Consider the following 18,433-nt stretch of genomic DNA (forward strand, 5'->3'; position numbering starts at 1 on the left):
CGCCGACCTGCTCCGGGCGAGGTGGCTGTGCTGCAGCACTGAGGCGTATAAGCTGTCACATGTCTGCTGCTTCACTGACCTTCCTCCCACTCCCTCCTGTGTCCCCCACTACGTCTGCCGGCACTGAGCTAGGGGTAGACTCACTGGTCCTCACCGGGGTGTCTGGGCCTGCATCAGGGGGTTCACTTGTCTTCTGCTGCTTTATACCAACATGCAATGCTCATCCTCAAATGCCCTTTTGAGATGACGCCCTGAGACAGGCATACAGAAGTGGGTAAAACATGCTGGAGCGTTGCCTCCAAAGCACTCCCCACCCATGATTATCCATCCTCACCCAGAAAGTGCAAAATATTATCTTGTTGCTGGGAGGCTCCTATAGATCCAGTTTCTCTTCTACATCTCTGAAACCTCTTCCTGCACTTTCCTTGCCCTTCCCCCCCTCCCCCCCCCACGAAGGGGAATTTGTAGAAGCGTAAGTTGCCACATTTCACCTGGAAACTTCAGACAGATGTTTTTCAAAATGGAGAGAAAACTTAGATCATACGTTTCTTGAATGCTGTGGAGGAGCTGAAGGAGTTTGATGGCTTGAGCAGCCCTTGAGAGCTTGGCAGCTCTTGTGCCTGTGTCTCTTGGTCTGCGTTTCGTGCAGTGTGTGACCTGTTCAGCAGCTGTAACAGATGTCCCTGCCGAAGGCTGAGATGGAGCTAATCGCTGCTCCCTGCCCTTTCCCTCTGGCTACCGGGCCAAATGTTTCCCCTTGGGTAGCTTCTAATGCAGATGAGCTCCAGGAGGCAGCAACGGTGTGTAGGCAACAAAGTCCCGTCAGTGCCAGTGAGAGAGAAATGACTGCTGGACAGAAATCTTGTTTTAGGGGCAAACAAAAGATGATACTTGTTTTTTTTCTTTTTTTAATGAAAGTCAAGTGATGAAGGACAATAAGTAGAAACTTTTCAGTGGACCAGAAAGAGATGCACGGTGGTTACGTCCCAGTTGCTGTTTAAGGTGGGACTCTCTGGGTGGGAAAGCCCACGCTCCTTCCCCTCTGTAGTAACATAAGTGGATAGAGCAGCCTCCAGAGAAGCCTAATTCAAATGCCTTCAGTCAAGGGAGGGATTTGAATCCACCTCCCCACCTCAGAGGTAAGGGCGAGAGGGCAACTGCCTGGTCTTTGGGGATCTAGTCTCCTCCCACCCCCTCTTTTTTTCTCCCCTCCCCACCCCCTGAAAAAAAATGAGTGAAACCAAAATTACTTTTACTTTACCTCAAAAAAAAAAAAAAAAAAAAAAAAAAAAAAAATCACTCTTTTGTTTTCAGTGAACTCTGTAACAAAATCTGCCTAGCTCTAAAAATGGGGAGTGTTTTCGTGGTCGTTTGTCTTTCCTTCACCTGCCCATCTCCTTCTTAGAAAGCCTGGGCAAGCAGAGAGCAATAAAACAAATTAAATTGCAACAAACCACAACAGAAACAATCCTTGTGTTTTTCCTAACCCAAGGAGATTGAAAGGCTCTGTGGCTTTGTGCTCCCTGGCGGCCTCAGCTTCTCCTTTGAGGCTGGAGTTTAGGGGTGGAATTGGTGGAAGCAAAGTCAAAAGGCTGAGCAGATGTTTGCAGTGGCAGCCTGTGATTCCCTCCTGAAGCAATGGACCGGGCATACTGTTCCCTGCACAGGTAGGCAAAGCAACATCTCTGCCTCTTCTCTTTCTCTGGATTGTCGGCAGGTTGAATGGACAGTGGGTTTTGGTACCTTCTCTGCAAAACTGGAAGGCTGCTGGTGGGCTGCGGCTGGCTGTTCCTTACCAGCTAGCCAGCAGTTGTGAGGATGCACATCTCTTTAAGCCTGCGAGTACCAGAAAACTATCTGGAGGGCAGTTCCTGCTTGCAAGATGCTAATCGTATCCTTGATTGAATTGCTTCCAGTGCTGGAGGCAGAGCAGTGGACTAGCCAGGCTGCACTTAGCAGTAAGTAAATAGAGTTTTCCTTCAAGTTATTACTTTCATTAAAAGCCATTAATTTATTAGTGCCAACACATAAGTATATTATGTTAACCTTTTGGATGGAAAGCAGCAATGTGGCTTTGAGCGAGGGCAGCATGGCCTGCCCTGGGCGCGGGGAGCTGGACACGAGCTGCTGGTCCCAAACCGCTGCTGCCTGCTCATGCTGCTCCCTTGGGCATGCAAGCGCTCCCCAAATAACCCAGGTGGGAAGGGATCCTCAGTTACTGAGGATGACACAAGTGTTCATTAGCATCTAATGCTGAGAAACAAGAAATGCTGTGCTGGGTAAATTGTAGCCAAGCTACAAGGATGCCTCCAAAGTCTGTCGAGAGGGAGACGAAAGAGTCAAATGGGAGTTTCGAAATGCTCTAAGGAAGCTGAATTTGCTGGAAGGGCTTGAGCTCATTCATCAGCAGTTTCTTGTCACAGATTTTTTCTGCTGAAATGGTAAATGAAAATAATGATCTAACTCTTAAATCTGTGATAGGATTAGTGATACCTCTGGCATATTTATGTAATGGTTTTCAGAGATTTAATTCAGAGTATTGTTCCCAGTCTGGGTAACTGGCTCTTGTTCATGTAAACAATGTGCAAGACAGACAAAGTAAGAAAATCTTTTTTATCCGGTAAATGGTTGTTTTGCTGGTTTGAGAGCTGTCTTTCATTTCCCATGCCTCACAGGATAGAAAGGGAAAAGTTTTCCAATTTGTGTGGAAAAAAAGAAACGCCAGCCTTTGTCCTGTTCCTGCGCTGCCTCAGCCACCCTGGGCTCCTGGGGGGCCCTGCTGGGGAAGAAGGCAGAGATGTGATACTATTGTCTTGTCCGGCGTCTCTGCTTTCCTACCTGTGCATCTCTGAGTTTGACTTGCTGCCCTTCAGTGGTGAAGCTCAAGCCCAGGGTGCAGGTGGTGGCTTCTCCTGCGACCCTACCAGTAAAACAAGTTTATTTCTTAGTCCTGGCAGCTCTTTCGGTGCTTGCCTCTCCCATACCTTGGAAGTGACTTCCCTATGCAGCAAAGCAGCTGTGGGCAGTGGGACAGGTCCATCGCCACGAGCCAAACCAAGAGCCATCCATTAGGTAGGTCACTGCAGAGGTTGCTTATCTCAGTAGGTAAATGTCGCAGACTTCTCTGATCCCTGCTCAGTGAGTCTGACCATCACACCGTGTGGGGCCTGGACCCATAGGGAGACAGACGGGAGCTCACGTTGTATCTCCTCATGCCATGGTGTGCGGTTCCACCAGTCTTCATGGCACAGGTGTGCTGACCCCTTTATCTTCACTGGTTTGCATATTACTGTGTCATTTATCCCAGTACGCTCCTGGCTTATGGGAAGTATTGCATCACCATTTTTCCTCCAAGTATTGTCACCTGTTTCTTTCACATGGTGAATGGGACCTGTGTTGGAAAGGTAATGTGTGTGCAGCCATTGCATAAATTGGGTGGTTAGGGAGAGTCTCTTCTGAGGCTCTTCCCTGTGAGTGACACTTGTTTTCCCCAAGGCAGCCAATACTTGTTTTCATGAGAATTGGACAAAGAGGCTCTACTAAGAAAACACATTTGGGAGTTTCTTGGGCAACATGGATTAATAACACAGATGCTAAATGGAACAAAAACTTGAACCTCATTTGAAAACCTGTTGAGTGGTGAAAGCGGTGTTTGGGGTGTGAAGCAAGGCAGAGCCTCTGTTTCTCTGGAGCATCGCTGTAGCATTCGGAAAACATTGGTGTTTCCCCACAGGGCACGTGTGTCTTGAAACTGCTCATGTGGTGCCCAGCTGCTTTTGTAATCCACAGCGAACAGGGGAGCTACTGGGAGCCTGCTCTTCCACCCTGACTTGAGTGAAATGTCGTGTGGGAGGGGAATAAAGATGGCATGTCTTGAATGCAAGAGCAGGGACATCCAGCCCTGTCCTCAGGTCACCTTCCTGTACCAGTGCCCTCCCCATGCCGGCGGGAGGGTGGGTGGGAGCTGTAGCCTGCTGTGGTGGCAGATGTTGGAGGCTTGCTGGGAGACACTCACTGAGCGCTGGTGACTCATGGCAGGAGAGGGTTTGTAATTTGACCTCTGAGGTACTGGTAGTCATTCCTAAACCTTCCCTTTCCACACCTCTTAACCCAAAACTGAAGTTTAGTAAATGTTGGTTTGCTTTGAATCTCGTTGGGAAAGGGGGTGTGCTTTGGTCCTTGGTGAGGTCTGTAGATTGGGGGATTTGGGGGTGGTGGTTTTGTTTGGTTGGGTTTTAAGTGAATGTGTCTGCTGGTTCCAGAGAAAATCTCTGGTTTGCACATTGCTGCATCAACACTGCTCAGTGCCTCAGCTGCATGATGCTCCTTCCCAATGACCAGGCTCCCAGGTCGCCCCAAAGAGGAGGGCGAAGGACTGCATGCAATGTTTGGACAAGGGATTGAGCAAGATTATTAAGAAAGAAATCTAGCAATCAGTAATGGTGTTGCTGTAGGCTCTGCCAGCCTACCCTGACACACTTCAGGATACTTTTAAACCCTGTTTTTCCTCTGCACTAGTGCAATAGCCTTGTGTAGTTATTCCACTTTCCAGCTGTAGGAGCGGAGGTCCGGCCCTGGCTGCGGTGGCCGGCATGGCGAAGAGCCCCTGCTGCAGAGGAAACAGCAAGGAAAAGACTGGGGGCTCCAGGGCTGTGTGTCTGTCTTTCTCTCTGACCCCAGAGCTCTTGCTTTTGCTTTCTCAAACATAACTGCTTTGTCCTTCTGTTATGTTTCCATTGTTTGTTGGAGAAATGATGCCATTAAATCAACAGAGAATGGTGGGAAAATGCTTTGATATGAGGCCTTCAGAGGGTGTGTGCATGTGTATGTGTGTGTGCATGTCCTCTCTTAGAAAAAACAACACAACCCTGTGTGTATCTGGCAGCTTCCTTTAATTTGTGTCTTGCCTGCGAGAAAGAAATCCATCTCCAAATGTTTTTGGCAGTTAACCTCCTTTATTTGTATTGAAGTGGTACAAACTGCGGGGTGTTGTTCCAGGGCTGTCGTTCACCATCATTGTGATAGTTAATCTCGTTAGGACCTTGCATTTTCCCAGTCACTGTTCTGGGAACGCGGTATTCCAGGCTTCCTTTTTCCACAGGAAAGAGGGCTCCCGTGGCCGCGGGCTTTGGCAGGCATCAGGATGGCATCGTACCCGCTATTCTGTAACGCAGAGAGGGGTGGAAATGTGCTTTCTTCTAGATGTAGCCATGCAGAGCGATTAACAAGCATGATGCGAAGTCTGCCACAGCGTTTTGACTGCAATCATGCTTCTTAACCAAGGAAGGTTGGCTCAAGGAGCCGTGGCAAAGGCCTGAGCTGAGGTGCAGAAGCATATGTTGTCACCTTTGTGGAGTGAAGACCACATTGAGGCAGAGGAGAACAAGGCTGGGCTGAGCGGGTGGCTGCGGGATCCCTCCTTGTGCTGGATTTGAGCAGTAGAGCCCCATGTGTTTGTGTCACATAGTTGAGTTTTGTTGCATATTTCTTTTTCTTTAAAACAGCTGTTCTATTTGCTCAAGCGCCTCTTGGTAGCCCCTTCCTGGATATAGCTATGCATTACATTAGATAGCAAACAACGGATGTCCTTTAAGTTGCAGGTCAGGTGGTCACCAACCCACCAGTGAAGTCAGCTGTGCAATCTGAGGATTGAGGGATGGAGAGGAGAGCAAAACTTCACTGAAAAAACCCAATCTTAGCAGAAAACTGAAGGAATAAGGGAAAAAACAACAGAAAGGACTCTGGGGGGAGAAGGGAATCAATGGTGGTGGCTTTAGAGGAAACTGTGTCTCTCTGTCATGCCACTGTAGGATCCAACTCAGGGGCTTGGCAGCAAACACGATTTCTGCTTTGTCAGAATTGTTGGGTTTGTTTTCCTCTCTGCTAGGAAGGGAGCTCGCGAGGGCCTGCTCTTGGGGATATTTACCTTAGAAAGAGGACCCTCTTTAACATCCTGCCCTGCCTGACTTGGTCCAAATTTTTCTAGTTGACAGCTATCTTGGTTTGGTTTGATCCTTGCTGATCCTCTTGGCTGCTGCGCTGATGTTTCTTTAGTTGCTTCCCTGATGTTTTCCTAGCTTGGTTCTGCCCCAGCAGGAATCACCATGTTATGCAAGTGATATGTGACCTGGTCCACTGCACGCTGAGGATGCAGCACTTCTCACAGCGACAGTCCAATCAACCCCAGATCCCAGCACAGTTTTCCACGGCACTTTGTGGTATGTCCCCATTTGGCGATGCTACATGCATTCTGGGTCGGGGCAATCCCAAGCACAAATACAGGCTCGGCAGGGAATGGCTGGAGAGCAGCCCTGAGGAGAAGGACCTGGGTGTCCTGATTGATGAGAAGCTCAACATGAGCCAGCAATGTGCGATCACAGCCCAGAAGGCCAACCGTATCCTGGGCTGCATCAGAAGAAGTGTGGCCAGCAGGTCAAAGGAGGTGATTCGGCCCCTCTACTCCACTCTCACGAGACCCCACCTGGAGTACTGCATCCAGCTCTGGAGTCCCCAACATAAGAAGGACATGGACCTGCTGGAGCGTGTCCAGAGGAGAGCCACGAGGATGATCCGAGGGCTGGAGCACCTCTCATGAGGAGAGGCTGAAAGAGTTGGGACTCTTCAGCTTGGAGAAGAGAAGGCTCTGGGCAGATCTTATTGCAGCCTTCCAGTACCTAAAGGGGGCCTACAGGAGATCTGGGGAAGGACTTTTGATTAGGGCCTGTAGCGATAGGATGAGGGGGAATGGCTTTCAACTGGAAGAGGGCAGGTTCAGATTAAACATTAGGAAGAAGTTTTTCACTCTGAGGGTGGTGAGGCACTGGAACAGGTTGCCCAGAGAGGTTGTTGAGGCCCCATCCCTAGAGGTGTTCAAGGCCAGGCTGGACGTGGCCTTGGGCAACCTGGTCTAGTGGGAGGTGTCCCTGCCTATGGCAGGGGGGTTGGAACTCGATGATCTTCAAGATCCTTTCCAACCTAAAGCATTCTATGATTCCTAGGCACCTGAGCACCGATCTGCAGTCTGCAGCCCAGTAAAGCTTTGGGGATCTCCTGAGTTTGATGGGCACTCTGGTAATATGGCATGCTACAAAGGGAAGAGATGCCAGCTTCTTTCAGATGTCACCCAACAAATTTGTTTGCCATTGTGAGACCTCCAATGACTCACCAGTTGCGCTGCCATGGAAAGACCAAGATGCAAAGACCTTCTTTGCAAAGAAAGACATCACTGTATCGCCCCCAGAGTTTTGTGCATATACCCTCTATTGCATGAAATAAAGCAATATGGCATTAAAATACAAGACTGCTCAGTAAATATTCCTTACAACACAGTAATTTTCATGTTTTGCTTCTCTTCTCCCTTCCTTTTTTTTTTTTTCTTAATTTTTCTTGGATGCTGTTTCCCACCTTCCAGCAGAGGAAAGAGAAGTCTGTTGTTTGCTCAGCTAACTGAAAAAAAGCTTTGTGTGCATTTTCTGCTGCCGTTTTGTTAAAGTTCAGAGTTCCTAGGTTAGAGCTGCTGCTTCTCAATACGAGTCTTGTTCGAACTTCCAGAGCAGCCCACGCAGAGCTGCTTGGGTTCATCTGTGCAGTTCACAGCCCACAACCAACGAGACACATTGTTTGCCTCTCTCCTTCCATGATTCATACTTTGCAACAAAGAGGAGCCTAACGCTCCCAACGCGAGTGTGAAGCCAGGCGATACTGAATTTTAGGTACATCAATAGAAGCAGCCTGGGTGGTTGGTTTTTTTTTCTTTTTTCTTTCTTCCTTGTGAGCACTCATTATGTCTGCAAATCAGACAGCTTTGTGACAGTGGTCATAACTGTCTGACACTTGTCTGGTTTAATAGGGAAACTATGATAGGATTTCTCTAATTTTACAGTCTTCTTATTTTAAGGCATTTTAGCTTGTCTCGGGTCTGTGAGTTTTGCCTTTTATTTTGTTTAATCTAGCAGTGATTCTCCAATGAGAAAGTTCACTGTTTACTGGTGGGTTTTTTTTGTCGGGGTGTGTGGTTTTTTTTTTCTTTCCTTTAATAAACACAGCTCTTCTCATTTTGCTGTGGGGACATTTCTTTTTTTCGACAAATATTTATATACTTACAATTATTTTTCTGTGGAAAAAATGGCTGAGTTTCAACTGGACAACAATGGGCTGGGCTTTTTTATTCTTTTTCTGTGGAAAGCTAGAAGAAAGCAGGCTGGCCAGTCATCATTGCAGGTGCAAGTGTGGGAAGCTAAGCCTGGTTTCTGATGATCAAAACCAAGCTGGGAAACTTCAGTCCACCCTTGTCTGCTTTTTTTTTTTTTCCCCCACTCATCAGCCTGGGTGAATGCTGGTGGGGATGCGTTTTGGAGGAGCGGCCTTCTGGGGTTCAGCAGGGGATGCCACTTCTTCCTGGCGCTGTATTTGTCCTTCCTTGCATTACATTGCCCTAGTGCGCTGAAGCCGGCGGCATCCAGAGCGGGGCAGAGAGGAGCCATAACCCCGGCCGAAGCATTGCTGTACCCTTTCCTCTCCTGCTCCTCTGCAAGACTCTGATTCTGGCAGGATGAGGATGATCGCTTTGCCTGAGGAAGGATCCGCTTTGCAATTTTGGAAAGCAGCCCCGTGTTGGGGCTTATCCAGCTGTTACAGCTGTCACCATCCACACATCTGCCTTTCCTCACAGCTGGGGAGAATGGCCTTCTCTAGCTGTCATCATGGGCCACTTTTTTCCCCCTTGCAAAGGCCGACTGTTACTGTAAGACTCCAAATTAGCTGAGGAGGCCTGGGCTGGGTCCTCCTGCTCCACTGACAGCACTCGCTATTCAGCCGCCTGAATGCCGTCTCTGTACCCGTCTGTCTTCTCTGCACGCTCGCTCGTCAGCTGCCCTATTGATTTTATGCAGCGAAGGAAAAAAGAAACCAGGACAAGAAAGGGAACCGCTTTCTGCCAAAGCAGCCCCTGGGGAATCCCAGTGCTGCCAGCCAGGGATGGTCAGCAGCGGGGAAATGGGTTCCGAAAGGCTGCCGTGGGATGCCCTGCATGGAGGGGGCTCTCTGGGGAGGCTGGGGATGTGTGGGCACCTCGAGGTGACCCTCAGCAGCCCCTCTGCTCCAGTGGCCTGATGCCTGCATGAATCACAGCGCTGTCATCAGTTTCACCATCTCTGGACTTTCCAAGGTTTTTGAAGTGAAAATCTTGGCATGGCACTGGCTGCAGGTATTTACTGAGAGCCTGAATCCATGCTGTTTGCCAGCAGCCCAGCCCAGCCCCTTCTAGGAGGGGTGACGCCGAAAGTACCAAACCCAGAACCTGCTTTCGGCAGGAGGGTGGGGAATCTCCCAGCACGCTGGGATCCAAGGAAGGGTGGTTTGGGAGCGAGATCTGCAGGCTGGGACACAGGAAAAATGGGTTGTATTCCCGATCTGCTGGAGAATACACCCGCGCCCTTGGACAAATCACTTAATCTCTCTATGCCTTAGTTTCCTCTGTAGCAAATGATAGTTTGTCTTTTAGTATGTATCCTATTACAGTTCTTTGTCCGGTGGCTGGGGCCCCTCTACCTTCATAAAATAAATAATTGAATTTAGATTAAATGGTCTAATATAATCCTGCCCAGTGGTTACTAAAACATTTGAATGGAAGTTCATTCTGAGCCTCTTTCCACTTCCTCATAAGGCCAAGACATGAAGTAATTAGATGTAGACATAGGTTGTTATTGTAGCACAATGACAAAGATCAGTGGTTATTGGTAGGAATGGCTTTTATAATCTAGTTTAGTGGTCATTTACCTTTCAGTGACCTTGGTGTCAGGCAAAATTGGCAGCTCTTTTGCAAGGAATGTGCTTCCTCTATGGGGCTTCGCAAGCTGCTGTATTTTTGGCTCTGGCTTCACATGAACTAGGATAGACACCACTGCAATGCAAGAGACTTTCTGTCTGCAAAGAAAGGCCATAGACTCCTGCCAAAAGAAGCCCTTTTCAGGGCTGTCCTACTGCCACTGAATCGCTGTTGAAACAGATCAGTAGTGTTTCACGCAATGCTTTGCTTATTGCTGGGACCGGAGTTGCAACCTTCAAACAGAGAGGGTCTGCTCTGCTCAGAGGGCTGCTCAGGAGTTTCTGTAAAAAGGTTTGCATTGCCTTGGAGTAAAAGAGGGAGAATATTTCTCATCCTCCACTTAAGTGCATGCAAGAGGAGACGGTAGTTCTGGTTGTAACCCCCTGTAAGTCCTTCTTACTTCAGTAAAGATGTGATATTTCTATACACTTCAAAGTTCAGTCCTTTCAGTGATGATCATCCACTCATTGCAGATGCAAATCAGCCAAATTTTCTATTGACTGTGATCCTACACCACTCTCCATCATGTGTTGCAAAATCCTTATGGTTTTATCTAGGGACTGATACCTGTGCCATGGAGAAGAGCAGCATTGTCTGAGCTGTGCTGCACTATCTAATGGTACCCCATATGCGTGCCCATGCTTTGTAAAGAGATGGAGTAGGTCGTATCCTGGGGCTTGGGAGGACTGGATTCAGTAGAAGTATTCACAGTGACCTTATCTAACTCTTTTAATTTTTATGGGCCAATCATAACCTTAGAGGTAATCTGTTTTCCATGAAGTAGGCTGAATTTTTGTAAGTGCTATGGAAGTATTTGCTTGAGACGGTGCCGGAAAGATTACCTGAGTCATGTTGTAATTGGGGGTTCACAAAGAAGTGCTACAAGAGTTGAGAAGAGTAACGTAGCTGTGGAAGGATGTTTCTTAAAAGCATCTCTGAGAATTGCACTGCCTTGTGACTCGGGCTTCTGTCTGCTTCTGACCTCTCATCCTACTGCTCACAGCCATGTGATTTTGCAAACAAATTCCTTGCACCTATAACTATTGCCCTGCAGAGCAAGCCTAGCTATAGGCATCGTCTATTTACGTGTTCTCATTTCTAAACTGCTAAGATAAGGAGAACAAAACAATGCAGCTTGGAGGGAGAACCATTTGTTGCAGGCTGCTTTGGATAACCACCAACCTGGTTTTGCTATGACCATGTTCAATGCATCATCACCACCATGTGACAGGATTTTAGCTGAGATCAAGCAGTGGTTTCCAGCATTCAAAATCCTGAGACAGTTTGACGTACGTAGGCTCTCAACTGTTTGTAGTCCTGTTCACTGGAACAGGTTGCCCAGGCAACAGGTTGCCCTTTGTTGAGGCCCCATCCCTGGAGGTGTTCAAGGCCAGGCTGGATGTGGCCTTGGGCAACCTGGTCTAGTGAGAGGTATCCCTGCCTATGGCAGGGGGGTTGGAACTCGATGATCTTCAAGGTCATTTCCAACCTAAACCATTCTATGATTCTATTCACCTGCTGGGACCTGCTGCGATTCTTGCTTGCACAGAGGATCTTCTAGACCCCCATCATATTATTATTCTTATTTCTCACATTCATGACTCCAATAAATATTAGCTTGTTCTTCTTCTGATATGAGAGAATGAATGGTCGCATTCATTTCAATGGCAGTTTATTTTTGCAGGTATCAGGTTTGGGTTGGGAATGTCCAGCTGAGATCAAAGAGATACTTGCATAGAAGCAGATGGGTTGTATGCTGCTTCTTGCTGAAGAAGAGCAAAATGAATCTCTCTTGAGTCCCTAAAGTCTGAACCCACTGAAGTCTGACAGAGTCTTTCCACTGACCTCTGTGACCCCAGGATCATGTCCTAAATGAGTTGCTTTGAGTCCCTAGAAGCCTGCATTCAGCTTTGGTGGGCTGGGAAATGTAACCTACTGTATGGGCTGCACTATTCATAAGAGCTCAGCCCTGCGTGTGTGCTAGCTGTGGATTCCTGGGAGAAGAATAAAGTCATTTTCTTCAGTCGTGGGAGTGGAGGAGGGAATGGGAATTATAACCCCTTCCTTGCAAATGTGTTATCGTGACTTCCATGCGGGCAGCTGTTGGGAGCTGACCCACTTCTAAAGCTTCAAATTAAGATTTGGTATTTTTTGTGCTGTTTCTTCTGATATCATCCCCAACACATGAACGTACTGTCCACCAGGATGAACTAATAGGAATGTACATTTAGGCCTGGCCAGCGGGAACTGACCTCAATTTAAATTTTCTGAAGTGGGCCACCAAAGCAGATGAGGGAGGCTGTGATTTATCCCAGTGAAGGTTCCTTAAACTTAAAAGCAGCATGGTCCTCGAAGCTTGAGAGAAGCTGGTTATGAGTGTGTTTGGTATCAAATGCTCACCGCCCATTGTTTAATGATATCAGGGGCATCTAATCTTGTTGTCACCAAATACTACCTGTTTCCTTACAGTTTATGAAAAAACCTGTTGTTTCTTGAAGTGATTCTTGCTTTCTCTGATTTGCAGTGGCTTATAGCTGGGCAAACCAGCAGCTTGCAAAACCATTCAAGTTAATGCAGCACGATACGGGCCTTTTCCATTCCCTACTGGTCCTAAATCAGACCAGAAGAGAATTAATTTGGTGTAGCAGGTATAAAAAAGAAGTGTGAGGAACTATCAGTTGGTAGGTTCCTCTGGAGCCATTATTGATTGATCTGGAGTCATTAGACTTTTGCAGTCAAGCTTGTGAAGATTAATACAGTTTCAGAGCACTAGAAGGTTTTTCAATTAATGGATAGCAACATTAACCTTTACAGTGTAATTTATGCCTTATTTATCAACATTCTAACCTGGGGAAAGGTCGCCTGGTGGCTAAAGATGGGGGAGTAAGAAGGTGATGGCTCTCTCCTGGCCTTACGCAAATGTTCTTTGTGACCATGGAGGTGGTGGCACTTAAACTAGATATGCTTCAGATGTTTTTACCTTATGAAACCAAAATGTTAACAGTTTTCCAATTCATTGGTGTGAACTGTGACTCACAGGGGTACCACGGAAACACACAGCGTGCGTGTAAAGAGAACGGAGCGTTGCCCCGGTTAAATTGTCCATATGTCACGTTACTTGGTGGTGTGCTGAGGAGTCAGCCTGGTTTGCAGCCTGGCGCTGGCAAACCCAAGCTTCGCTGCCCATCTCTCCCGCAGCTCCTTAGCATCGGGGGGCGATGGGGTGGGGTAGCTGGGGAGCCTCCGAAGGGGAGGAACGGCCCTGGCTGGGTTTTCCGTGCTTTTCCCACACACCGTCATTCTTGCGCGGCGCTTCCTCTCTCTACATAATACTCTGTTATTTCCTCCCTGGAACGGGCTCCTGCCACTGCTGCTAATTAGTCCACGATAAACTTCAGCATGAACAAAAGCAAGCAATTAAACGCCTGTTGCTTCAGCGTGAGCCCTGTCAGAGAAGTGATTTGTGGGTGGCGGAGCTGAGTAGCTCCTCAGAAGGAAAACAAACCTGTTAGCTTGGCTGAGCCCTCAGTGCTGGGGGGCGGTGTGTCCGAGTTGCTTGTTGCAGGGATGTTTTGGTACAGCAGGTTTTCCTGGGACTTCAGTTCCACGTGGCACAATGATCTCTGTGGTCACTACCCAAGCATGGCAGCTCGAGAAGTTACTGAATTATGAATTATGTATGTGCTCAAGATTCCAGTGTTAAGATCTTGCTAGCTGTTTTTGTCTAATCTCAGCCCTAATGCTCAAAATCCCTCCAGGCTTTTCCCCCCTTGAGCAAAAAATCCTATAGGAAGAAGAATAGATTTTTACACGGGATTTTACTGGTGCGTGAATGGCCAGAGGGAAGCTGGAGCCTTTTTGGTTTTGGGACCCACTTTCTTTTCAAAACTAGAGGGAAGGTTCAAGCTGGAAAACTAAATATGGATTATTCCTGGGCAGAAAATTGCAGAGGATCTCAGAAAATTCAGAATTAATGGATGTCCTCTTTTGAAATGCCACCCAACTGCTTTGCCAACAGTTGTCTCTGTTGCTGTTGTAGCTCTCGAGCAGCTGCTCACAGAACTTGAAGATTTTCTGAGGATACTGGACAAGGAGAACTTGAGCAGCACTGCCGTTGTGAAGAAGAGCTTCCTGTCTGACCTTCTGCGAGTCTACACCAAGTCCAGCGGTATGGCCAAGGAAAAGCAAGGATGGGGTGGTGGGGTCTCGTGGGAACTGCTACAGGGTCTTGAAGCAACATTTTCTTGGAAGCTGGTGGGAAGGGGAGACATGAATATTAGAAGGAGAAAATGAAACAGATTATTTTTGCAATGACCTCTAATTGTTTATGTAAAATTACTATAGTTGTGTGTCCAGCTTTACAAGCAAAGGATTCCCAAGGTTCCTGATACTTTCTGTTTTCCTTTTTAAACCTTAAGTTTATTTAATCCACTTTGTAAGATACACAGGATGTACTGTTTGGCCAAGTTAATGTTTAAGTAGAAATTTTAACTTATGGAATTTCCTGACTATAAAGCATTTAATTTTTCTGCTTTTTATTATTGCTTGGGGTTTTTTCTGCGTGTTTCCTCAACCAATATGCTCTCTCCAAAATGTACTCAGCAGAAACATTTTTTACATCTGTCTTTGTGGAAAAACTTAACAACGTGAAAGCAGCGGGTGGTAAAGAGTTCACCTTTCCCTTTGCTTGCAGGTGGCGATGAGGAATATATTTATATGAACAAAGTGACCATCCATAAACAGCAGGGTGACCAGGAGAAACCAGACAAAGGTAGGGAGCTGCAGATCAATGGTTGCCTCATATCTAATGGGGCAATGAAGGCACATGTGGTCAGAGCCTTGCTGTACTGGGAGTGGCGGAGGCCCCCCCCCGGCAGCCCTGAGGGACGAGGCAGTTGATGGTGTGGAAGCACTGCCATTTGCATTGCATTCCTTTGGATATCATGGTCCTTGCCAACACTGTGAGGTTATTCCTGGAAGTAGCACTTTGGGGAGCGTTATTTTGGGATAAAAATGTTACCTTCTAAGGCTTGCAGCTCCAGTGCCTGAAATATTTAAGGAAGCCCTCATGTTTCCTTTGGCCACGAAACATGTCACTTCACCTCTCTGAGACCTTGAGAGCATGTGTCTTCTTTAGCTTGTTGCTCTGCTGTAGCCCAGAGGGTCTGCGTTGTCACAGCCTTGCGAGGCGAGTTCCCAGGCGCAGCCTGCGCCCTCGCCATCTGCGCGGGCAGAGCACCTTCATCTGCCGGGGGATGCAAGAGTGCTGCGGTGTACAAGCCAAGAAATTAAACCTAGATAAAATATTCATTTCCTATTTAGATCTGAATTTGGAACATGGGAAAGAACATAATTCTCTAAAAATGTCCTCGCTCTTTGAAGTTCATCACAAAGGCTATTTTCGGTAATTGCCTGGAGTGAGATTATTACTGACACACATCTTAATGCACAGGTAGTCAGAGGCTGACCCTACCCCATGTTTTCTGATCCAAATAGATGAGACGAGGATGCATCAGTGTAGCCTGCTGTTGACATGCTGGTCCTGCAGTAGTTGGGATAGGTCCATTTCCAGCATTGTTTGTTTTGGTTATATTGTCTTGTGGTGGGTTGTTTTGGTTGGTTGGTTTGGTTTGTTTTTTTAAACTACCTGCAGCTGAATTTAGGTTAACTTCAAATAGCCCTGAAGAACAGGATGTCCTCCCAGATTACGTGTGCAGCCCCAATGTGGTCTCCAGACAGGGACTTCTGGGTGATGCTGTAATGCTCCATAACAGGATCGCACAGCATCCTAGTAGCTCCAGGTGGCTCAGCAGTGACAGAAACATCTCTTTATATAAGTTACCATTTGGGTGGATAAAAGAAGACTTGCGCTGATCCACCATGCTGAAACACGGGGGCAAATTTCAGGGAATTTATTTTTAGAGTTGGTTCTTTTATTTCAGACTTTTCCCTATCGAGGCCGTGAGCCTACCCACTCAGTTGCTCCCTGCGGGACCTGGCACTTCTCTCTTTCTCTGTTTTCAACAACCTCCCTATTCCAAGTAAAACTTTTGAGTTATTTGGAAATGCTGAAGTCGGTGAGACATGTATGGGATCTTAGCCATAGCTGCAGCTGGATGTACAGCCCTGATCCTGCCTCTGTAACTGCACGGAGAGGTCGGTGCCTGCCTAGTCAGAAGTGGGACCTGCAGGTTCAGAGTTAGCAGATAGAGAGGGCCCTAGTACCCACTGGTGCTAGTGGGTGTGATATGGATCCCCCAGTGGTTATGCAGCTTCCTTTACCCCTTTTGTCCACTGCTGCTCTGGGCACTTTGTTTCACCAAAATCCTTTGGTGGGATGTGGTCACCGCACTATTATGGCTGAAGTCAATGGGACCTCTCATGCCCTGTGGGGATAATACATCAGCTCCAAATGTTCCCTTTCCAAGCCTTAAAACATGCTATTTCTGCAAAAACCGTGTTTCACTCACTACTTCCAATTCCATCAGTAAGGATTTAAGCTAAATGCGCTCCTTTTGACATGCCTTTTTATAGTACAGTAATTGCATTCACTGCAGCGAGTGACGAAGGCACCATCACTTACTTAATCTCATTTACTTGAGACACACAGCAAGTCTCTACCTTGCAAGTCCATGGGGCTCTTCAGTAAGCCAAATGCCATCTCCTTCTGGAAGTCAGCACAGAGGGATCAAGGTGCAGGAGCCTGGGAGGTGGGACCGATGTGCAGTGTAGGGCTCCTGGTGGTGCACACTGCAGTCAGCCCAAATAACAGGAGAGATTCACTTTTACAAAGTACAGAGAGCACTGATAAATAACAGTTAGTACAAATGCGAATTTTAGCAGGCTTTTGGCTGTTTTTTCTTCTTCCTTCCCTCTTCTAAATTCTGTCCAAATTCCAGGTTTTAGAGAGACATCTTTATCAAAAGACACCTGCAAAGTGCTAAAGCTTTGTCTAGGAAAAAATACTCCTTCCCTCCCACCCCAATAAGAAAACAGTCTGTGAATTGTGGTACTGACGTGTGTAGCAGCAGAAGGAAGGGGTATGTACAGCACATGCTGTGTGGACTTGCCATACAGAAAGCATGCCCCCAACATAAGATGGTCATAGACCTGTTGGAAGCAAGTCCAGAGGAGGACCTCAAAGATGATCAGAGGGCTGGAGCACCTCTGCTATGAGGACAGGCTGAGAGAGTTGGGGCTGTTCAGCCTGGAGAAGAGAAGACTCCAGGGAGACCTTATAGCCCCTTCCAGTACCTAAAGGGGGCCTACAGGAAAGATGGGGAGGGGCTCTTTATCGGGGAGTATAGCAATAAGACAAGGGGTAATGGTTTTAAACTGAAAGAGGAGAGATTTAGATTAGATATTAGGAATAAATTCTTTACTCTGAGGGTGGTAAGGCACTGGAAAAGGCTGCCCAGAGAACTTGTGCATGCCCCATCCCTGGAGGTGTTAAAGGCCAGGCTGGATGGGGCTTTGAGCAACCTGGTCTAGTGGGAGGTGTCCCTGCCCATGGCAGGGGGGTTGGAACTTGATGATGGTTGGACTTGATGATCTTAAAAGTCCCTTCCAACCTCAGCGATTCTATGATTCTGTCTCTAAGGTCCCTTCCCACTCAAACCGTTCTATGATTCTATTAGGTGCTTGTCCCCACATGCTGGGCACAGCGATAGTTGCCCTCTGCAAGCTCAGAACAGAAAACCCAATACCATCTCCCAGGGGTCTTGTCAGGATGAAGGTTAAAGGGGCAGTTCTTCCTGCACACAGCCTGAAAATCAAAGCTCTGTTGCATCCTGCTCTGCTTTTCAGCTGGAGTACATGGGCATGTGTCCATGGAGGTGGGCAGGTTTCCAGCAGGGTGAGGACCGAAGCTGTGGTCTCCATCCTGTGCTCCAAGGTTGGTGGGAGGAGGAGGACCTGCTCGTAAAGAAACCAAATAGCATTTTCCTGGCATGGTGAGGTTCAGTGGGATGATTGCTAGGTTTGCTGGAGAGTCGAGAACAGATGGTCACCACTTGTAAAGGGTTTGGCAGTGGTTTTTGCTGCTGCAATGATTTCTCTGCTGTGGAGCTGAGCATGGGAGGTTCTGCCTGGCAGAGGAGGATGTCAGTTGGCCTGTCCATTTCTCTCTGCCAAAGAGGCCTCTAAAAAGTTCCCCATGTGGACAACTGTGAGTGTGGAGATAATCTCTTCTTGGGTAGTAGCCCAAGGGCTTTAGGAAATCTCAGACTTGTTTCTGGTGTTTCCAAAAGCAGCAATGGCCTCAGCAGCTGCTGTTGATGGAAGGTGTCTGCCCTGACAGCACCATCTCCTTGGTCCTTTACAGAAAAGGCCAACCTCCAACAGCAGCCTGTAGATATGACTCTGGCACTATAATCATGGGGTATTTTGGTAGGTGGATCTCCCCGTGATCAGTCTGTGTCATAGGCTCACCTGCTTTACTCTGAACCTTACAAGACATCCAGCAGCTCTACTTGCAAGGCGCAAACAGCTGCTTGGAGTTGGTGTCTGTTGATCCATGGGTCTCCATGTCCTCCTGACTTACTGAAGTCAGCCAGTGCTGGTGACCAGGAGCCCTGCGTCACAGGGAGCAATTTGTCACAAGAGATG

At 47.5% G+C, this 18,433-nt stretch overlaps 1 protein-coding gene across 1 annotated transcript in view; it reads left to right on the top strand.

Moving 5' to 3' along the window:
* Positions 1-18,433, top strand: part of AFAP1L2 (actin filament associated protein 1 like 2) — a 71,499-nt gene that overhangs the window by 30,520 nt on the left and 22,546 nt on the right. Inside the window, exons 2-3 of the mRNA XM_082486741.1 lie at positions 13,866-13,994; positions 14,520-14,597. Coding sequence (XP_082342867.1) covers positions 13,866-13,994; positions 14,520-14,597 — 207 coding nt within the window. The remainder of the gene's footprint in view (positions 1-13,865; positions 13,995-14,519; positions 14,598-18,433) is intronic.

Source organism: Vanellus vanellus (assembly GCF_965231255.1).
Source record: "Vanellus vanellus genome assembly, chromosome: 7".
NCBI lineage: Eukaryota > Metazoa > Chordata > Aves > Charadriiformes > Charadriidae > Vanellus > Vanellus vanellus.